The 23,959-nt window shown below is 39.1% G+C and overlaps 1 protein-coding gene across 2 annotated transcripts in view; it reads left to right on the top strand.

Moving 5' to 3' along the window:
- The window catches only part of LOC114644692 (E3 ubiquitin-protein ligase pellino homolog 1), a 188,790-nt gene extending 165,080 nt beyond the window's left edge, over positions 1-23,710 (top strand). For both annotated transcript variants that reach the window (XM_051919693.1, XM_051919694.1), the window contains exons 5-8: positions 5,775-5,876; positions 7,950-8,147; positions 8,238-8,426; positions 21,599-23,710. In XM_051919693.1, the coding sequence (XP_051775653.1) occupies positions 5,775-5,876; positions 7,950-8,147; positions 8,238-8,426; positions 21,599-22,165 (1,056 nt within the window). In that variant the 3' untranslated portion in view covers positions 22,166-23,710. The remainder of the gene's footprint in view (positions 1-5,774; positions 5,877-7,949; positions 8,148-8,237; positions 8,427-21,598) is intronic.
- Positions 23,711-23,959: the final 249 nt, after the last annotated feature.

Genomic DNA, 23,959 nt, shown 5'->3' with positions numbered 1-23,959 from the left:
CATCTGTAGCAGCTTACTGCATACATCAAAAGACCTGAGCCTCCACAGGAAGTACAGTCTGCTTTGACCCGCTGTGTTGTTAAACCTGACCGGTTTGCTATTTGTGAGAACCCCAATGTACTTGTAGCTCTCCACCTCTTCCTCTCCCTGAATGGTGAATGGTCTCAGAGGCTCTTTGGCACACCAGAAATCCACCACCAACTATTTGCCTTGAAGATGTTGAGCTGCATATGGTTCTCCCTGCACCATGAGACATAGTCCTTTACAAATCTCCAGTACTCTGACTCATCTCTATTATTAATGCAGACTATGATGGAGGAGCTCTCTGAGAATTTCTGTAGATGACAAATTGTGTAGAGGGTAAACGGGAAGGGAGACAGGACAGTGCTGACACATGGTCCTTGAGACTCCCAAATTGCTCTCTGTTAGTCTGGTAGTCCATTATCCAGGAAATGCATAGCCTTAAGCTTTTTCCCCCAGTTGATGAGGGAGAATGGCGCTAAAAGCACTTGAAAAGTCAAAAAACATTATTCTGACTATGGTGCCAGCTTTGTCTGTTTGGTGTTTGGTGCCATAATAGATACTTTCAAAAAAAAAATTTAAAAAGATTAATTTTAAGGATTAGAAAAATGTGGTCAGTGGTTTGTGGTATTCCCAAAGAAATTGAATGTATGGCATTTTCTTAAGCATGGACATCTGATAAAAATAAAATGAATTAGCACTGTAGTTTAGTCCTAAGGTATCTTGTGGGATGTGGCATTAGCGATTGGCTGTTTTTGTTGAAGTGTTGAAATCAGTGCAAATGGAAGCTCTCTGTGACAAGTGCTTAGAGAATATTGCGTGTCATGATAGCCATGATTCTTAGGTCTGCATCTCTGTAAGCAGAGTCACTGGTAATATCTCTATGATTATTGGACAAGAAATAAAATACTGCAAGCTGTCTATTAAATATCTATTAAATATGTTTTTATGCCAACCCAAATTTTACACGGAGGAAAAAATTCTGATGGTAGTCTTTTTGTCAAGTAATCGTTTCACATAAAGGTTTTATTATTATCCAATACCTCATTTAAAGTGGCAGTGATTATTTAACAAACTGTAACAAAAGATTCATTTACATACGTTGGCTTTATTTGAGAGAAATTTGGAGAGTAAATAAGTGCAGTTATACAATTCTAATGATGTTCTGGGTATGTGTTGCACCATAAAGGAGGAGAGATTAGCTGGGAGATTATCATGCTGTTACACCTTACTGATGGGACTACTATAGAGAGTGAGCAGTTTTATGTTCCTTGGTGTACGTATCACCAAAGATCTCATTTGGACTGTTCATGTTGAAAAAGTGGTGAAGATGGCCCAACAACACCTTTTTTATCTCATGTAGCTGAAGAGGTTTGGCATGAGCCGATTCACCCTCGGATCATTTTACTCCTGCACCATTGAAAGCATCACTGCCTGGTATGGGAACTGTACTGATGTCAACTGCAAAGCCTTACAGAGGGTAGTGCGTTCTGCCCAACCAATCATTGAAAGTGAAATTCCAAACATGCAAGACATAAAGTATATGTTAGGCGGTGTGCAAGGAAAGCCAAGAAATTTATCAAAATTAACCAAGCCATGAACTGTTCTCACTATCACCGCCAGGCAGACGATACCAAAGCATCAGGTCCCGGAACCTTTTAGAATGCTGAACTCTCACAGAGACTGGTACAGACATCCCATCCCATAACACACACATCCATGCAGCTGATACATTTTTGTGCATTCCATTGCACTACATTTTTTTTGTGTTCTTAGTATGTATTGTATAGAGTACAAATTTCAGTCTGTTCAAGTGTTTACTTATTTTGCACAATGTGTGATTGGTGAATTTTTATTTAAATCTATCATTGCTCTACTACTTTGGGCTTTGCACACATGTTTTTCACTTACACGTACATTTGTGCTAAGTGATGTGACAATAAAAGTAACTTGACTCTATGTCTAATACATGTAGTTTGTCAGCTGTTGTAACTGAACTGATCCTCGCTAAATAAATGGACAAAAATGGCTACTGGAGCACCAGTTATACCCAACTGTACATTTCTAATTTTCTCTAATACAACATTACTAACAAAACAAGTTATAATAGTGAATACCTTTGTGCACATTATACAGAAGCTGAATAATGCAATAACATGACAAGCAGAACTGAGGACATTGTAGCTGAGTGGTCCAAAGAGTCACCCTCCTGTAGCACATCTTCAGAAGGTCCTCGACATTTTCTTTGTGGATCATTTTAACATGAAGCTAAGGAATATCTTTGCTACAATCAAGTTCCAAAGAGAGTTGTTCTTTGGATTTAACTTCTGATGTGAACATTTATTTTCATTTAATTCCTTATCCCACTTCTTGGCAAATGTTATTATTAGATGGAAACAGGTCTGTACAGGGAGTTAAATATGCATTTAAAGTAAGAATGGTGTCCTTTTTTATAAATATTCTGTTTATGTTTAGTAATTAGATACGACTGACTGATTAATACTTTGCAATGACACAAAAATATCTTTAAAAAGTATACAATGTAATATAAATTACTATTCTCTAACATTTGGTTAATTAACGTCTTTTAAAAGCGACCTAATGTACTGATCACCATCTCTGAATTCTTCATAAGTCTACAGAAAAAATGGAGTACAAATGACTACTTGTACCTGAAACGCAGACAGGTTAAAAGACTTAACTTACACTCTCACAGTGAGTCAGAGGCGAGAACTGATCTTAGAGACAGCCCAGGGCCTCATCCATTAAGGCACACTTCCAAAGCCCTACTCTATCTACACAGTAGACCAGGTTGACAAAAAATAGGCAGGGTTTCAGTGCCTAATATAGTCTAGAGGCCTGTATCAATACATTATATTACATTTTCTAATATAACCAGCAAAAGGTTTAGCTTCCCATATTGTAAACTATGATAATTTAGCATAACGTGAATGCACTTTAATAGCCTGACCTCAGTCTGAAAGATGAAGGAAGTCTCCAGGACAAGCAGCAGATCTCTCTCAATCATACAGTGGGTATAGAAAATAATCACCCCCTTCGAAATATTCCCATTTTTTGCTTTACAGCCTTAAATGAAAACGCACAAACCAATATGTTTTCCAGCTTTACTTACTCAATGCAATCTATAACATCCAAGTGAAAGATATCACAGCTACAGTTCAGAAGAATTTTAAAAAATAAACAAGAAATGCTGAGATTAATAAAGCATCACCTCCATCCTAAACAATATTTGTAAACTCAATCAGGTGTAAGTGCCCACCATTTCCATTGCAGACCATGGTTACTGGCTTCCACCTGTGATCAGTTGTAATCAGTGTGATCAGTGAAGAATAATAACAGCTGTTCCTGGAGCTTTCCCTTGCTTGGTAGTGCAACTGATAACAAACAACTGACTATGGGTGGCAAGCCACTTTCAAAAGATCTCAGGGATAGAGTTGTGGACAGACATAAGGCAGGAGATGGACACAAAAAAAATCTGAAAGGCTTTATCAATCCCAAGGAGCATAGTAAAGTCCATAATAAAGAAGTGGCAAGTGTTTGGTACTACTAGGATCCTCCCTGAATCTGGCTGTCCCTCCAAACTGGATAGAAGAGCAAGGAGGAAACTGGTAGGAGAGGCTACCAAGAGGCCAATGGCCAATTTGAAGGAGTTACAGGATTTTATGGCAAAGAGTGGTCATTGTGTGCATGTGACAACAATTTCACAAGCTCCCCACAATTGTGGCTTGTTCGGGAGGGTCACAAGGAAAAAGCCACTTCTCAAGAAAGGCCACATTAAGGCTCGTTTGAGCTTTGCCAGAATGCACCTTGAAGATTCTGATGGCAAGTGGAGAAAGGTCTTATGGTCCGACGAGACCAAAATCAAACTATTTGGCCTCAATACCAAACGGTACACCAGATGGAAATTCAATGTAGCTCACCATCCACAACACACCATACCTACAGTAAAGCATGGAGGTGGCAGCATCCTGTTGTGCCACTTGCCGCAGGGCCTGGGGCTCTCGTTAGGGTAGAAGGAAAAATGGATGGGGCAAAATACGGTCAAATTCTTGAGGAAAACCTGCTACCCTCTGCCAGAAAGTTAAAGATGGGCAGAATGTTCACCTTTCAACACAACAATGACCCGAAGCACACAGCAAAATTGACCATACAGTGGTTGAATGAGAAAAAAAGTGAATGTCCTTGTGTGGCCCAGTCAGAGCCCAGACCTAAATCCTGTTGAAAATATGGGGAAAGATTTGAAGATAGCCGTCCACCAACACTCACCATCCAATTTGACCGAACTTGAACAGTTCTATAAAGAAGAGTGGGCAAATGATGCTCAATCTAGATGTGCAAAGCTGACAGAGAAGTAGCCCAACAGACTCAAGGCTGTCATTAAAACAAAAGGTGGTTCAACAAAATATTGACACTGGGGGTGATCCTTTATTAATTTCAATATGTCTTGTTTTTGATATTTTTTAATTCTTCTGAACTGTAGCTGTGATATCTTTCACTTGGATGTTATGGATTGCATTGAGTAAGTAAAGCTGGAAAAAATATTGGTTTGTGTGTTTTCAGGCTTTAAGGCTGTAAAGCAAAACAAATGGGAATATTTCGAAGGGGGTGATTCTTTTCTATACCCACTGTACACACACCCATACCCCATGTCGCAACAACATATTGAAATCAGCTCAAAGTTGCGCACCTTTGCCCCCACAAAATGCAGAAGGAGGACAGGCTTCATTGCCTTGTCTTCTTAGAACTTGTGAAAATTGTTTTTATTGAAGTGTGCGTAATCACATAAAGAAAGTGCATCTTTGTACAGAACTAAGCACTTGGCTTCTCTTGCACTGCCCAGCATGAAATTGACAAATACTAAATTAGCAGGACAGTGAAACTTGAAAGCTACAAATCATGTAAATAGGAATGCTGAATGTATAAGCTTATATATCTTCTTTTACTTCATGTTACTCAAGACAATAACAATGTTATAAAAATGTGCGCAAGGGATCTCATTAAAAATTACACTAAAGGGATTATTTTTTTTATTTTTTTACTGACATATGACTAGTGTTCCAAATATAAAACAGACAGAAGCTTTTGCTGTTGACCCATGATGCATCCAGTTCACTGAATACCAAAGCCATGCCCATGGGCATATGTTCCATGTTTAAGTGACATTGAAGTGACCATCAAATAGAACTGTGTTGATGTTATTGTCCTAATTGTAATTCTTCACTTAAGAACCACCAGAGAAGTAGAGGTTCATATGGATAAGCTGTATCCTATGTTGTTTAAGGAACAAATAACATGTGTGGTCTACAATTTATCCTGAGCATTTCTACAATTAAAATAAGCTTGCAAACAACATAGGTCATTAGTAGATCTTTAAGCATGGCTAGTTTTACAGGAGCAAAAAAGAAAAAGTGGAATCAACTGATTCTAATGACATTGATAAAATCCCTAAAAACCTGATTGTTTCATGATTATATACTGTATCACTATAATTGTTATATCACTATCATTACTGTATTACATATTCACCTCTTCCGTAAGGACACTGAGCCATCATGGTAAAGGTATCTGATATAAAATTAAAGTTTTTAGTATGTTTGTCTATGAAAAGAAAAGACTGGAATATTGTTATAGTAGCTCTGTTAAGAAGTTTCCTGTTACATACTTATGCTCTTGGCTGGGGCACTCTGTTTTTGTATTGTTTTGAAGATACATCAGATCTTTATTTATTGCAGGCAATTAGCAACAAGGATCAACACAGCATCTCTTACACTCTTTCCAGAGCTCAGACTGTAGTAGTGGAATATACCCATGATGCTAACACCGATATGTTCCAGGTAATATTTTGCCAATTGATCCCAATGGTATACCTTTTTGTCTATATATAGTTATTTATAGTATATGTTTATGTTTGTGTTAACTGCAATATCCATCCATCCATTATCCAACCCGCTATATCCTAACTACAGGGTCACGGGGGGTCTGCTGGAGCCAATCCCAGCCAACACAGAGGGCACAAGGCAGGAAACAACAACAACATTTATTTATATAGCACATTTTCATACAAAAAGTAGCTCAAAGTGCTTTACATAATGAAGAGAAGAAAAATAAAAGACAAAATAAGAAATTAAAATAAGACAACATTAGTTAACATAGAAAGGAGTAAGGTCCGATGGCCAGGGTGGACAGAAAAAACAAAAAAAAAAACTCCAGAAGGCTGGAGAAAAAAATAAAATCTGTAGGGGTTCCAAGCCACGAGACCTCCCAGTCCCCTCTGGGCATTCTACCTAACATAAATGAAATAGTCCCCTTTGTAGTTCGGGTTTTTCACGGAGTCACTTGATGCTGATGGTCTTACAGACTTCTGGCTTTTAATCCATCCATCATTGTTGGAACATCATGGTGCTTTGGGTAGATGGTGGTGGCGCACGCCACCACCAACAGGACACCGGAAAAGGAAACAGAAGAGAGAGTAGGGGTTAGTACAGATTTTGAATGAATAGTTATTATAATGAATTGGATATACAGAGTATCAGGATTAAATTATAGTGAAGTTATGAGAAGGCCATGTTAAAATAATGTGTTTTCAATAGTTTTTTTAAAGTGCTCCACCGTATTAGCCTGGTGAATTCCTACTGGCAGGCTATTCCAGATTTTAGGTGCATAATAGAAGGCCGCCTCACCACTTCTTTTAAGTTTTGCTCTTGGAATTCTAAGGAGACACTCAGTTGAGGATCTGAGGTTACGATTTGGAATATAAGGTGTCAGACATTCCGATATATAAGCCGGGGCGAGATTATTTAAAGCTTTATAAACCATAAGCAGAATTTTAAAGTCAATTCTGAATGACACAGGTAACCAGTGTAGTGACATCAAAACTGGAGAAATGTGCTCGGATTTTCTTTTCCTGGTAAGGATTCTAGCAGCTGCATTCTGCACTAGTTGCAAACGATTGATGTCTTTTTTGGGTAGTCCTGAGAGGAGTGCGTTACAGTAATCTAGCCGACTGAAAACAAACGCATGAACTAATTTCTCTGCATCTTTCGATGATATAAGAGGTCTAACTTTTGCTAGGAAACAAACCCCAGGCAGGGCGCCAGCCCACCACAGTAAATTGCAATATTCCTCCACCAATTCCCAAACCTGTTTAGTCAAATCTGGTTTGCAGAGAGGTTGGATTCTACCCTGGCAGCCTCAGGCTCAAGGCATGACACAGCCATGAATGGCAGCGCCAGTCCATGTATAAAATAATCCTGTGCACAACAACACTTGTGTATACTGGGCCCATTTAGTGTTTCCAGTGATTCTCTAACATTTCTTGGGTGAGGGTTCTGTGCCCTTCTAAATCTTGCAAGTTAAAACTATACATGATATAATACACAGTATTCAAAACATTTAGTTTATATGGACAAGTTTATTAAACTACATGTGGGCAGTCTCCTGAAAATGTTTCAAACATTTATGGATTTGGACATAAATTTGTTATGGTCCAGCTTATATAGACTTTAATATATATTAGCAAAGATTCTCTGTCACATTACAGTAAAAAAAAAAAAATTAACGCATTCTCATTTGTTTATATTTATGTAGGTTGTATTTTTATTGTTTAGTACATTGGAAAGAAAAAAGACACTATGGATGGAAGCTAAAGTGGAAAGAATGTTTTTAATTGTTCTTTCAGCTTCTGTATCACTGTATTTTTCCAGAGCTGCACAATCTTTTATATACCCTTAATACTCTGTCATAAAGGGTTTGACCTGTCATGGTTAGACAGGCACAGATGACAAACACATGAAGAACTGCAAAACTGAAACAAGTTTAATAGAAGAAACAATTGTTCAGGTTGCATTTCCTGATTTTTCTTTCCTCTGTTATATTCATTTGTTTCTCTTTCTTTCACTGGGGTAAAGATTGGACGGTCAACTGAGTCACCTATCGATTTTGTTGTCACCGATACAGTCCCTGGAAGTCAGAGCAATTCAGACACCCAGTCGGTTCAAAGCACCATTTCTAGATTCGCATGCAGAATCATCTGTGAAAGAAATCCTCCCTACACAGCCAGGATATACGCCGCTGGGTTTGACTCCTCCAAAAATATTTTTCTTGGTGTAAGTTTTAAATTATTTTCATTCGTACACTTTTTTACCAAACACAAAAAAGAGCTGAAAAGACTTGAAAAATATTTTCTGCTGTTACAGGAAAAAGCTGCTAAATGGAAAACATCCGATGGGCAGATGGATGGATTAACTACAAATGGGGTCCTTGTGATGCATCCACGAAATGGATTTGTGGAAGACTCAAAGCCAGGGGTTTGGAGGGAGATATCGGTGTGTGGGAATGTATTCAGTCTACGAGAGACCAGATCAGCTCAGCAAAGAGGGAAAATGGTGGGTTCTTATTGGAATCAATTTGCTTTTTTAATGAAGGGAAATAGTACAGACATTTTTTGGTGTGTGTATATACTGTATATGTGTACATATGTGTACAGTGCACTCCGTTTAGCTGCAATGTTTGGGGGCTGAAGGCCCAATTGCAGGTAAGTGGAGATTGCAAATAAGAGGAGTTAGAGTAGACTGTGAGCCATGTGCTTCATGCTAGGTATGCACTTTATGCATGTATTGCGTCACTGTGGTCGCCTATTTATAAAGGACGCGCCTAACTGCAGTGCCTAGAGCTAAGGAATACACACAACGTATTGTTACTAACCAGCCTCAAATATAGTTTAATCGTCTAATGTAGTCAAATTAGATTACAGTACATGTAACATACATACAGCCTTGCCGGTCTACAGCTGCTAATTTTCAATTAAGCAATGTCAGCGTTTACTCAGTGTTAGTTCACACGTGACGAAAATAATCTGTTACTGTTGTCAGTGCCTGGTTCGGACGACGGTCATAAATTTGGCTGGTCGGTGCATAAAACATTTCGTACGAATCACAACCAGTTGAATCTAGGTAGGCTCGTATAAAATCCAAGCTCTTCACTACAGTAGCGAACGTCAGTGCCATGGCAGGTGCAGTCTGAACGTCATCGACGTTGGCCTTGTCCAGTCTCTCCTCCTCTTCTAGTTGATTAGCGGCTGGAGTAGACTCCTTCAGGCTTTCGCATATCTCTTTGTCTGTTTTATCTGTACTTGTTGGAGCATTACTGTCGATTTTAACGAAACGTTTAAAGTCATTAGTTGACATTCCATCAGGCAGCTGTAGCCCCACGCTGCTGCTATCGTCCACAACTGCTGCTGAGGCACCCGGAACTGGGATAGTACTATCTCCCTCCACAAGTTTCACGAAGCTTGCCCGTCTGTAGCAGTTAACGATTGTTGACGTACTGACATGACTCCATGCATCCTTCTGCATGTGCAATGTCAAGTAGCAACAGCTTATGGGCCAGCTAAATTGCTCTCATTGTTTCATTGTCACCTTGATCCATGATAGCCATCAGACGGCTAAGCATGAGGGATCGGTAATTTGGCTTGAAATTTGCTATTATGCCTTGGTCCATGGGCTGAATTAAGCTTGTTGTGTTGGGCAGCATAAAAACGAGCTTGATGTTTGTCAGTCTGATATCATCACTGTGTGCTGCACAGTTGTCACACACCAAAACAATTTGTCGTCTTTTGGATCTCACTGAATTGTCCAGCGTCTTCAGCCACTGCAGCCAAACTTCACTGGTCATCCAGGCGTTGTGATTTGCCTCGTATGCCACTGGAAGCTTCTTGAAGTTTTTGAAGCACCTTGGCACTTTGCTTTTCCCTATTACCAGCGGTGGCAACTTTTTTGATCCATCCATGTTACAGGCCAGTAGCAGCCTCAGTCTGTCTTTTGGCACTTTAGTCCCAGCAGCTTCATGGTGTTTAAACGTTAATATTCATTCCCTCAGGTATGGCATGCAAATAAAGCCCAATATCGTCAGCATTGAAGATATCATGTTCATCATGCTCTTTGATGATGTCAGGAAGAACTTCAACTATCCAATGCTCGGCACCAAATTCATCAGCGTCCTGCTTTTCCCTGTGTTGCTGTTTAAACTGGATGTTTTCTCATTGCTTCCAGCGTGCCAGCCTTCCATTTGTAGCATTAAATCCCTCTATGCCAAAGCTAACAGCAAGCTGATTGGCTTTTTCAATCAATATCGGTCCACTAACTGACAGCTGTCTGCTTCTATCTTGGCTGAACCAACGCAACAAAGCGATTTCAACATCCTCAGATTTTCCTGCCCGTTTTCTTTTTCGGTCAGGATTAGTGTTTTTTTTTTCCAGTCATCAATCACCTGCAACCATTGCTTAACAATGCAATAGATTTGACTTGAATGAACACCAAAGTGCTTGGCAACAGATACTTGACTTTTCTTACTATCAATTCGTTTTAACACTTTTACTCTATCCGCTAATGACAGGGCTTTTAACATTTTTGAAGTCTTACATGCTGCCATATTAGACTAGACCTAATGTAACGATATTCAGGTAACTTTTCAAAAAGCTAAATTATGTTGATCAGTTTATGTTCTTTTCAGATCTGTCGGCTTTCTAAGTTACTGAAATAAAAGACACCGCCCATGCATATGCCTGGCACTGTCGACTTTATATAGTGTTGTCTCTCTCTGTACAGTGTATCAACTATATTCAACTCCACTTGCATAAAATCAAGTGCAATCGACTCTGCTTAAGCGGTCGTGCACTTAAACGGAGTAGACTGTACAGTAAGCGGAAAAAGGACTCGCACGGCCATTGCAGCTATCCGAAGCCGACTGACCTTAAAATCATGAAACGTTAATATTAAAGGCATTGCAGCAAACTGGAAATTGCAGATAAGCGAATTGCAGCTAACCGAATGCATTTAGCAATGGAGTGTATAGCGAAAAAAATGGGCCCAAAACCTGCATTGCAGCTAGGCGGAGATTGCAGCTAATTGAATTGCAGGTAAGTGGAGTTGACTGTATGTATGTATGTATGTATGTAATATGTATGTGTGTATATGTATGTGTGTGTATGTATATGTGTGTGTGTATATATATATATATATATATATATATATATATATATATATATATATAAAATATGTTTGTATGTGTGTGTGTATACATACATACATATACATACACACACACACTAGGGGGTTCGCCCACTGCTCGCCAGTAGCGCCAGCCATTTTGCATCTCTGCCGCTGCTTGCTGCTGGTGCCGTGCCACGTGATCTGCATTTAAAAGCCTGTACAGCAGCTGTCCTATCTTTGTCTTTTATTTCCAGCCCCAGGTGTACTTAAATCTCTTGGCACAAAGTCTCGTCTCGCAGGATGTGAGTTCTTGATATTTTTTAGTTTATAATTTAAAAACGGAATAAGAATCTGAAAATCTAACAACATCACATTAAAGTTCGATAATTCTGACAAGAATAATACCAAACATATATGTAGGTTTTAAAATAAGCCTGATTTAAAGCATGACAAAAAACATTGACATAAAGAGTCACATAAAATCGTTGCATTTTTAGGCTTAGGATTTTATATATATACATGTCCAGACTCCAACTCTAATGCCACCTTGCAGATGTTGATTGGTTTACCTCTTGAGAAACGTTGCCACCTGCCATACAGGGAATTAACTGTTTCTGGTAAATGAAAGGGTCTGCCACCCTGATACTTTCTCTTTTTGTGCTGCACCCCACTCTGGCACGTTATCAGCCATTGGTGATGTAGGCAGGGGTAAGAAGTTACACATCCTCGGCTGGCAAACCCAATTTGTTGGGTAAGTTTTTAATTTTGGAAAGACTCCCTGGTTTAGTTTGTCGCCTCTGGATAGTTTGGGACACTCTATTAGTTGCAATTGGGCACTTTACCATTTGTGTGCCTTTTGTTAAAGCAGGGGAGTGTTCGTTTATGACCTCCTTTTGCCCTTTAGGACCTAGTACTACTCGGTTCTATGTAAGGTGGTCCAGGGGCCCTTCGCACTGCGTCCCTGTTTCCTTTTTCATTTGAACTTCACTGGCCTGGGTAGTAGCCTCTATGACCTGAAGTCCAACCATAGGCATGATTACTAAACTTTTTGGACCCAAGTGTTTACTCAGTTCCCCTCAGTGGCTTGGGGATCACTCCATAATGCATTCTTTCATTCTTTACCACAATGGAAATGCTCACCTGTATGGCCGAATCCACTCCGGGCAGCAGTCCAATGCCAAAAAGCCAGAAATATTTCTCGAGTGCCTCCAGTGGTGTTTTGACGTCATCTTTAATTCTGTTTACTGCGGCTTTTAATGTATTCAGTACAGACAGCAGCATAGTTAACGGTTTTAAAGGTTCTACTGTATATATATGTGTGTGTAATTTATATTATTTTTTGTAGGTTTTCTAAATTTGCAGACCAAAAATCTAACAAGTGCATGTGTAACCTAAACGGTTTAATATTTGTAGTAAATTATTCAAAGTTTTTTTTTTTTTTTTTTTTTTTTTTTAAATCTTAAAGATGTTTGCTTTAAGCACAATGCATATCATAAATTTTAAAATGTATTTAAATAGTATCACCCCATTTTGCATTTAATTATAATAATTATTGTTCCTTAATGATCATCTTTTTTGTGCCACGAATGAAAAGCAACTCCACCCACTCCAACGAAAGAACTTTGAAGGAGTTTGTGGTTTAAATGATTTTCTCCGTTTCTTTTCAAAAGCCTGACAGCTGCATCCCAGCTGGGACTCAAGACCTCCTATTAGGGGTTCTTTTCGAGATTTAAATGAACAGTAAGGAAAGGAACAAACAACACTGGCTTTCTTTGTTATTTATTTACATCTCTTACTGTTTTACTAACCTGGAGTAGAAAAAGGTTTTTTTCCATATCCCAACGTATTAAAAAAAATAATAATAATAAAATATTGGGTAAATGCTGAATTTATTAGCATTCTTATAATAATTTCATTGAATGGTCTTAATCCAAATAAATAAAACTGGAAATGTGTTTACATCAGTAGCCAGAGTGCTCTTGCTATAGTTTATATTGACAGTTGTTTGTATTTAATGCACAGCTATGCAAACATGTTTCTCTTGATGCAGGATATTCTCAATTTGTGCTTTTTAAATGAATGTCATTGTCTTAATATGCTGAGTTTTACAATATAAGGATTGCAGTGTAAGCCAGGCTGTACTTGCTGACACACACACACCAGTTTATCCACCGCTGCGAGTAGCAGACTGCATTGACTTGTGGATTCAGCAGTAGTCTCCTGTAAAACTGTAAAGGATGACAGCAAAAAGGGCGGTGGGGGAGCATCCAGTCCAGCAAACTGTCTGATCCTTTATTGTTCACATTTATTAATATATTCCAGTTCATTACTGTTTTTAGTAAAAAAAAAATTATGTGCAGCCATACAGTTTTGTACTGCAGATAGTAATGCATTAGTGAAAACTGAAACAATATAGTTAAGATAGTAATGAAATCTATATGACATGGCAGGGCTGGAATGAAAAGGAGACAGCAGCTAACACTTCTTTGTTGCCAATCTGTGCACACCAGATTTTAGGATCTGATACTCCAAGAGCAGAGCTTTTTGAGAGCATAGATGACCATTTTAGAAAAAAATGAGCCAGGGCACTGCATGGGTAAACGTAAGGAGTGGCACAAAGGAAGAATAAAATAAGAAGACAACAGCCAACATTGTTTCAGTATAAACATACTGTTTAAAGAGCTTCCCTAAAGAGCAGGAAGGACCATGGATTAGGTAGCCAGAGGAACAATTAAAAGCAACACAGACACAAATAGTCTGAAATTGGCAATACAAAGCTGGAGGACATAACTACTGTTGCTCTAGTGTGCCTAAATATGAAAGTAACTTCTAAAGTGGGAAAGACAGTTTGGTTTGCAAAAGGTGTTTGACATTCTCAAACCCATTTAATCCAATTCATAATCCTTTTTAATTTGCTTTAATCGATCTTAACCACATTATGTCATGCTTCCTACAGAAGAAAATACCTAGATCAACTTTTTGTTCAGGTAAAAATTAAAAATGTTTATCCAGATGACAAGAGCTGATTCATAATGTATTGTATTTTAGTATCTCATTGAATTCCACAAAAGATTTACTGTTGTGCTAAACTGTAGAGTTACATTTAAATTCTTCATTCTTAACTCACGGTAATGCATCACTCGAATAACAAGGCACTTTATTTCTAGCTATAGACCTGTTCTCATTTTCATGGCATTGACATGAAAGTAGTTTACAAAGCTAGATGACTAGTATTTTTCTTGCTCCTGTAATTAAGTCTTTTAAACCCCATATTTTGCACTGATCTAATGCACTGAGCACCGTTTTCATGTTCATGCTTGTTTTTTAGTTAGATAAATTGGCATGTGAACTTTTGGAACTATGTGGGATGTGTGTATGCTTTGTTTCATGGAACTTCTGTAAATTCTCTTTGAAAGTCATTGGTGTAAAGCAAAAAATATATAATTCACACCACCTTTTTATGAGCACTTGCCTAGTCTGGCACAGCCGATACTTAAAAAGAATGACCGTCTATTTATTTGCAAGTCTTTGGATAAATATAAACTTATTTAAGTTGTTTACAGTGGTTTTTCCATGTCATTTACCACAGCCTGAAGTAGAATGACCTTTTCCCATTTCATTATTTTTAGTATATAACTAAGGCAGTTGAATACCTCATTAGTCAAAACTAAAAACCTAGTTTTATTCCCCTCTATTCTTTAGTAACAAATGGTCGAGCTGTTCTTCAGGCTTTACTGGTGTCCCAAATTTTACATAAAGCCAATACCTTCCAGTTGTAAGGCTCAGCAACATGAAAATCAATGATGTTCTGTTCTCTGTATCAGACTTTTCAGTAACACCTTAGCACTTTGTATTTATTTTATAAACAATACAATCATTTCATTAAAAAGTTGTTTGCAGAACGTACTACATGTCTTTGTCAAAGTTATAGTTACACCCCATTTGAACCTGAATTTGATATTGAGTTAGCGAATATTATAGGTGACGTTATAGTCTATTAATTTAGATGGCTGGATAGATAGAATATACATTATTTGTCCCCAATGGGAAATTAAAATTTTACAGAATCTCCCAAAAATAAATAAATACAGTGGAACCTCGGTTCACGAACATCTCTGAACACGTACAAATCGGGTTACGACCAAAAAGTTCGCCAAACTTTTGCATCTGTTCACAAGCACACACTCGGGTGATGAACAAGCCAGTTTCCCTTCCGGTTCGTACGCGCCGATGATTTCCGCACATGTTCAGTCTTTCCCTGTGCATTCGCTGTGAACTCTTTGTGCTCTATTTCGTTTCCCTTTTGGTTTGTATGCGCCGGTGATTTACGCACGTGTTCAGTCTCTCCCTGTACAGTACATTGTTCTCGGTCAGACGTGCATCGCGCAGAGGGACTTTACCTCAAAACTGTAATCTCCTCTCCACCCAGTTCCTCCTCACTTCCTTCATGCCAGAACTCGACTCATGCAAGGTTAGTTTTTGTATAAATTACGGATTTTTCAAATGTTCCCTTTTTTTTCCCGGTTGTTAAGGCTATTAGCGTGAACTCCTGCAATGTTACTTTCTTGGTTGTTTATGGTTGGATTTTAAATAAAGTTTGGATTTGTTCAAGTGTTCCCTTTTTTCCCTGTGCTTAAAACTCATTAAAAGAAAGTGTTTACAGTGATCGGTTCTTAAGGCTATAGCGTGAACTCCTGCAATGTTCCTTTCTTGGTTGTTTATGGTTGGTTTTTAAATAAAGTTCGGATTTGTTCAAATGTTCTTTTTTCCATGTGCTTAAAACTCATTTTAAAAAAAGTGTTTACAGCGAGCGGTAAACTGTTGCAATTTTAGTTTTCTCTGTTCAAGGGTTTCTCAGTGTTATTCAATGTTTTTACATTTAGCTTACTATTACACTGTGCATTCTATGGTATAATGAACTATTTTTGTGCTTAAAAATCTTCAAATTCAGCTTGTACGGTCCGGAACGGATTAATTGTATTTACATACAATCCAATGGGGGAAATTGCTTCGGGTCACGACCAAATCGAGTTGCAACCAGAGTTTTGGAACGAATTACGGTCGTCACCCGAGGTTCCACTGTAAATAAAAACAACAAGAAAAGGGACACAAAAACTTTTGGCTTGGATAGCACAGAACTGCAGCTGTCAATTCCAGGCTCGTAAGTGGCAGTAAGATGAGGTCAGACCTGCTTGGATTGTGCCACAGGCTTATATTAGATAGTTAGAGCAGGTACGTATGGAACATGTCACCAGCTTCAGATTCAACATTAAGATATTGGTACATGGTAAATTGTTTCTGTTGCTGACTCAGCCAGGATGATGTAGCTTACCTCCCTGTGGAGGGCCGTGGACCAGTTCAGTCCACATTTCAATGTCTTGATCACACATTTTAGTTTTAATTGTACTGTGCTCTTTTTCATCATTGCACATTCACAAAAATCTCCACCTACCCTCTTGCCTTTTCCACTCCTTCTGATTAACCCCTTCTAGCATTATAATAACATCTGAAATAAGAGGTGTAAGGCGGTTCTCTGTGGTAACCAAAATATCACAGTTCCTGAATGTTGCCATAAGTCGCTTTGAGATTGTAACAGTTCAAGCAACTTAAATGAAAAGTCTGAACTATTCTCATTATATAAAGTCAGGCCAGGTCTGAATCCCTTCCACCTTACTTTTATCCTTGTTCTAGAACTTCGCCTCTTCCATCTTCTGACAAGCTTGTAATTTTTATCCTTGCTCCAGATCTTTGCCCTTTTCATTTTTGGACAAGCAGCTTTTCTAATAGGACATAACGGGGCTGTTTAGGTGGAGGTTATCGCAGTGCTACCAGGTAAATATTGAAATGCTTAATCTTTCCCACTTTACATTTCACTTGACATTTCTTAAGTTCGCAGCTTGTCTGAGAGGCAGTTGAAGTGAGCTGTCGCATGAGTCTGTGCTGATAGCAGCATCTCTTTAATTTAGTTTAAAAAATCATTCCAAAATATATGGTAACAAGCCAGAGGACAAATATTACGATTAATAACTATAATTAATAGACTATATGCACACTCTCTTCTGGATTCCTGATCAGCCAGCTGCTGAACTATCAGAATGGACAAGCTATGGCGTTTTTCATCCGATCATTTCAAGGTTTACAGTAAATGATGTAAGTCGCATTATTTCAGACATTGTGCAAAATGTCAGGAGCTAATAAGGAGAAGGGCTTCATACTATATGTTTCAAGCTACATCAACAATTAAGAAGATAAGATCCGCACATAAGTAAAAGCTTGTATCTACTATGAACATACATGGGACAAATATGTGATTACATTAGGCTTCTTTTAAAAAAACAAAATTTCAATAATTAGTCAATAAACTGTATTCAGGGACAGTCTTAATACTCTAACCTTGCTGGACAAGTTATATCAGCCAGGGAGGAGTCGCAAAAGGATGAGCTGGCATTACATCATCAGTAGCAGGAGAGCCTATTAAGAACAGCAACTCTGCACAGTCACATGTGCCTTTCTCCAAATGGAGAGGCAAAGGACAAACAATTCTTTTAAGGATAGTGAGCCACCTCAAAGGGCCTTGTAAAGAGCAGAGAATCCATGCATTGTGGCACTCGTTGCCAGTGCTGCAATACATAATAACATGAGTCTGCTGGACATCTTACCTTATTAAAAAAAAAAAAAAGCAAATATCTCTGCCTCAGCCAGCAAAACAATAAACGCTAAACCACTGCTTCATTGTAAGGGTCTCAATTTCTTTCCTCAGCTGAGGAATCGCTTCTCTGAGAGACATGCTTTCATCAAGCACTTGGTTGACAACTGCTGGAACTGGAGCCAAAGTGCAGTCGTGGTCCTCGAGGATTTTATTATCCTCCTCCTCGCCCGGTGTGTCATCATCTGTCAAGTCATTTTCTCCTCTCCCAAACCCCCACTCTTGAAAGTGGAATGGAGAAATTGTTTCATTCAAACAACACAGGAACCAATCCCTTCTTCAGTGGTCACTGCCCTGCATGCCTGGCTACAAACTCGGGTACGGGGACTAACCATAAAGCTCTCTCTCCTGATAGCAACAATCCATGTATATTGGATTTACACATACAAGGGAAAAATATGAAAATAAAGTACCTTGTTGTACTTGCTGGAAGCTCAACGTAAATGTACACAACAGTGTTCAGCTCTAGAGCTATCTGTACACTGAAACTTCCTTTTCTCTGACATTCTTGCCACTAAACAAAAGTCACAACTTTAGTATCAACAACAGAAGTAACTGAGCTGGCCGAGATTTCACCGGACGTACGTCAGCACTTCAGTGTACATATAGTCTATTATATTAAAAACATTAATAATTCTTAAATTAAAAAAAGGAGTGGACCTTCAGTAATGGCTGGCACATGGCATGGCATCTGGATGTATTGAGGGTGCCAGGGCATATTCAAGTTCTGTTTTTACTGTGTAAGTTTTGCGCAAATGTATGACACACAGATAAAGGCTTTATTTTGATACTAAAACATTTAAAAAAGAAGTGTTCTAGGTTCAACATTACTTGCACTTCTCAGTTTTACTGGAGGCTTCTAAAAACAAGAGTAAGATGCACTTTTTTTTTTTTAATAAAAAAAATGTAAAACATCTTATTAAACTTCTAAAAATGTATTTAGCATGGTCACCTGTATAATTATAAGATGTGTGTTGCTTAGACTTGGCCAGTGCACTCTTGCTTAGTGACTGCATCTGTTGCTGTTTAGAGCCGTCTGTCAATGAATGTGTTTACATGTGCTTTAATGACCCGGTTATGAACAGAGACCCGGGTGCTAAAATGTGATATAAACCCTTATTCTAGTTAGAGAAACCAGGGTATTGGTTCCTGAGGAACAGTAACACATGTAGATTTCTTTGCAAGTAATTTGGTTATGTTGCTATGTAAACCCTTACCTGGGTTGCAATTCAGGATTTTGTAGTTTGTGCATGTCCGTTGAACTCGTATTATCCTGCACCATGTCTTTGCTTTACACATGCGTCCTGTAGCAATGGGCAAAAAAATGGACAGTGCAATAAAACACATTATATGTTTGGCACGTGTTCTATGCCTTCACTCTGTCAGGTGACATGCTTCAAGGACTCTTATTCAAATCAGTCATGTTACTGGTGAAAATAAAGTGATTAACAATTTCTTTACATTATTGACCGAGTTACTCTTGATAATAAAACGGTTGATTTTTAGTAAAGTTCTTTACATTTTTTACAAGTGTTGGTTGAATACTTTATTTATTATACAGTGGAACCTCGAGATTCGAGTTTAATTCGTTCCAGCACTGAGCTCGTATAGCGAATTTCTCGTATCTAGAACAAACTTCCCCATTGAAAATAATGGAAATCCAGTTAATCCGTTCTGCACCCCAAAAATATTAACATAAAAATCAATTTTCCTAACAAATAACAATGATAAATAATATATACTGTAGTCTACCTTTAATAAATAACACTGGTAAATAATATAACTGATTATTAAAAGAATCAAAACAGGTGTCCAAAGTGCAGTAGAGCACTCAATAAATCTTTAAATAAATAATCCTTAAAACAGTTGTGAAGTGGAAGTTTAAAATACACAAGAATAACAATCCTTTAACACGAGGTTAAAACGTCAACAGGAAGCAGTCTTTAAAAACAGATGACAATCCCCGGTGCTGCTTCTCTGTTAGCGTCAGCATCTCACCTGCTTCTCCCATGCAGGCTCTGCAACAGGCGAGACACTCTTAATGCAGCTGACCTTCTCTACACCGTCCTGCTTCAGCTGTTTGGCTCACCTGTTCAGCTCACTGTTCAGCTACACGCGAGCCTGCACTTGCTCGCTCTCCCGCACCGACTTTCTCCTACTACTGCTGCTGCTTCCTGCCTGCCTGCCTCCTCCTCCTGCAACCTCCGTTCTCTCTCCTCTCTTTTCTTTTACTTCTTCTCCCCCTTAACCGGCTCGTGCTTCTCTATATATGCGGGGAGGACATGGCAGCTGCAGCCCATCAGCCACAGGAACAATCATGGATGTGGGCAGTTTCCCACCTGTGCACTTAGGTGAGAGACGCCCACACTGCAGATCGCCCTGCGGCTCGCTACAGCTACCACACCCCCTCGCTAAGCCGTGAGCTATACCCACAGCCTGGCTCGTGGCTCGTTATGTGAGCCAATGCTCGTATTTAGATCTGAATTTTTCGCTCATACTTTCCTCGTATCTTGAATTTCTCGTATACAGAGGTGTTCGTATCTCGAGGTTCCACTGTATATGCATAGACCTATAATGCAGCATCCTGGTCCAGCAGTCATTGTGTTGATAAACGAGGTTTTTGAGTGACCACGGTCACTCGCCTTATCCCAGGTTATGTGGGTGCATGTAAAGAAACACGAGGTGAAGGTTTTGGAATGGCCCTCGCAGCTCCCAGACTTCTGTGGGTCGAAACTAAATGTGCTATGCATGTAAGACAGTCCAAGAACATCTGCTAGAGCTTGATCTTTTGACAGGCCAAGAGTACTAAATGGAGTGAAGTTATCAACACTTTTAATGATTAGTCTATTGTGGTATATGATTAAATATTCCACCATAGGAGATAGCCTAGTTAAAAACAAAGTTATAGCACTAATCTTACAGCAAAAATGATTTAAGTGATAGGAGACAGAAAAAGGAGGCCTCATACTGTATTTGCCAGAGTCCACAGTTGCTGTGGTCACTGGGTTGGCTTTTAGACTTTAGGGAAGAGCATCTTGTATTAGCAGGACTGCAAACAAAAGTAAAAGAAAAGAAAGGAAGTTTTCTTCTCAATGAAGGGTTCTTAATGGGTGTTTATTATGACAGGCATGTCTAAAATCACAATACATATGAGCCTGTGTTGTTTACTGCATTTCATCAATGTAAGTGAGGTCTTTTCTGAATGAGTTGGGAAGCTTCGGGAAGTTTAACTTTGGTGGTATTCCTTGCATTTTTCTTTTTAAATAGTGTATGTTTGCCTTGGCTCGAGTGCTGTCATCCATGCTGTAAATTTGGAAACATGTAGGTTGAGGCATAATGCCCCATTTGATTCATTAATCATCAGAATGCGTCATAGTAGTGTCTCTAATTTACGACCACTTTCTAGACATCCGTTGTAACTGTCTAGCCTTCTGGGGAAATCTCACGTTGAATACCAATAGAAAGAGATTCATTAAAATGACAAGCAACATTGCAGTGATGTTTTTATTAGTTGCACAAATCTGGTGCGCAATTAGGTTTTTGTAACAAATTCAAGTGTTTTTGGAAGAAACTGAAAAATTTTGGGGCCTCCAAATAACAAATATGATTTAGGTTAAGAATTAGTTTTTACATGGCTGTGGAAATTTGTAGTCCTTTATTAAAAGATAAACAGTGTAACCTATGAAGGTGGTTTATTTATAAATGCATGAACAGATCCACCAATGTTTGTCACAGAGGACAGCAAGATTACAAGATGCTTTCATTTACAAAAGAAAGCAACACACATTCTAGTAAACTAAAAAATTAGTTAAGATAAATGATGTACGCAAGGCATGTTTCTTATTTTGTGTTCTTCTTTCAGGTGGACAGTGAGACAAATGAACTGCTGGACGGCTCGCTCATTGACCTTTGCGGAGCCACATTGTTATGGCGTACAGCCGAAGGCCTGTCACACACACCAACAGTGAAGCACCTTGAGGCCTTACGACAAGAGATCAATGCAGCGAGACCTCAGTGTCCTGTGGGCTTTAACACTCTTGCCTTTCCCAGCATGAAAAGGAAGGAAGTGGTGGACGAGAAGCAGCCTTGGGTCTACCTCAACTGTGGTCATGTTCATGGTTATCACAACTGGGGCAACAAGGAAGAGCGAGACGGCAAGGACCGCGAGTGCCCTATGTGCCGTTCCCGAGGGCCCTACGTGCCACTGTGGTTGGGCTGTGAAGCTGGTTTCTATGTGGATGCGGGGCCACCGACACATGCATTTAGCCCCTGTGGCCACGTCTGCTCTGAGAAAACTGTAGCTTATTGGTCGCAGATTCCCCTGCCTCATGGCACCCATACTTTTCATGCAGCGTGCCCTTTCTGTGCACAGCAGCTAATGGGGGAGCAAGGCTACATTAGACTTATATTCCAAGGACCTGTGGACTAGAGGTTTTTGTAATATGCATATTATATTAAAGCTTATGCATTATAAGCTATATCTTTTCCATTTTTCTTGAAAAATGCATTTTGGGACTTTTTTAAAGTGACCTTTTATTCCTTTTAGTGAGTGCTGTCCAACTGAGGTATACAGTACATCTACAGAGTATATATGTGAACGCTGCCTTGTGAATGTCTCCACACCTTTGCACTTTTCTAACATTCTTCTGGCTGATAAGGCAATTAAAACGCATTCAGTTAGGAGTCCATTTCCCATATCTACTTAGGGCACCACATTTGAGCCTCAGATAAATGAGCAGACCCCTGTGTTAGGATATAGCGGGTTAGAGAATGACTGACTGACTGACTAAATGATGCAAGAAGTGATTAGCAGTTGCTCGAATTTCTACTTGTCGCACCACTTCATCGCTCTGAAAGCCTTGTGTCATTGTGGCTTTGCACAATGTGACTAGCAGAGTAACTCGAGCTTTATAAGGCCATGTAGAGCTTACCTGCAGACTGCCCATCATTAGGTCCGAACACAGATTGCCTGTAGCGTCAACCAGGCCATTTGAGGACTGAACCACACTACATTGTTTTACTTAGACATTAGAATCTTTGTACTGACAAAAGATGAGTCTTTGTCCCTATCTCTGGGCTTTTGCAGGCTGAAGCAGGTTTTCCTTCTTAACTCTTCACAGGTCTTCCCATCTCTGCTGCTACAGAGCATCCCGAAACTGTGCCTTTGGGTGCTTGATTGCCAGCTTCTTCTACTTTGCTGCTGCTTCCAATTCACGCAATGTAATAAGAATGTGGGGTGAACATTATAAAGCCATGTGCTCCTTGAGGAGACTAATGGTTTAAAAAAAGTATGAATGAGATATTGGGGTGACTTAGCTATTAGGTAACCTGTCTTGATGGACTCCGTGGCCTCCTCTTGTCTGTCTTGTGCATTTCCAGTCAGTCTGTCTTATCCTTAGGTTTGGCATCTGTTGTTTTGGCCCACCATGGTTCGAAATTATTTTTAAAAAAATCCAGAATATCCTCCGAAAAAACAAAAATTACATTTAAAATTCCCTCGAGCAGCGCTGCCCAACAAATACACACAAGAAACAACATGCACAGACTGATGCTGCTCAAGCCCAGCCAGTCCCAGTGTATCACACTTTTTGTTCGCTTCATGTGTGCACTCATCTTTTATCCTTTAATGTAAGCCCTGATCATCCGCGGTTATTAACACATCCACGGGGTGCTGCAGCCATTTACTCACAGGGCGGTCCAGCCTGTATCGGTCTGGTTCTTCACCGTGGAGTTTTTGAGGACCCACCTGGGCTTGCTGAGATTACGCGTGAGAAGATTCCTTCAGCCTCCTCTATCGAGTGTGGAGACTGAATCAGGCACATGGTGGGAAGACTCGTATGTGGTGCATGGCGAGGTGTAGCAGAATGTGAAAAGTGAGTAAGCGAGACTTTCACAAGGCGCCGTTTACAATGTGCAAACACACACATTTACAGTATTTGCAATAGGATTATTTTTACTTGCAGGGAATTGAAAACTTGTCTCTTTTATTGAAGTACTAAATATGGAAGGTAAGAAGAGTTTTTGTGTTGCCTTGACAGTTTGAATTTTTTTTTTTTAAGATATCCTAGACATGTTATTAAATGAACTATTTAAGCTTACAAAAGTACCAGTCCAATACAAACTATATTCATTTATAGAAACTGATTTAACATATTTTTTCTTTAAAAAAATGCTATATTGTGTAATGTTTTAACTTGTATATCATCTTTTCTAATTTAATTGT

The sequence above is a fragment of the Erpetoichthys calabaricus genome, chromosome 15 (genome assembly GCF_900747795.2).
Source record: "Erpetoichthys calabaricus chromosome 15, fErpCal1.3, whole genome shotgun sequence".
NCBI classification, from domain to species: Eukaryota; Metazoa; Chordata; class Cladistia; order Polypteriformes; family Polypteridae; genus Erpetoichthys; species Erpetoichthys calabaricus.
Note: the sequence above shows the minus strand (reverse complement) of the source record. Positions and strands in the feature narration are given on the sequence as shown.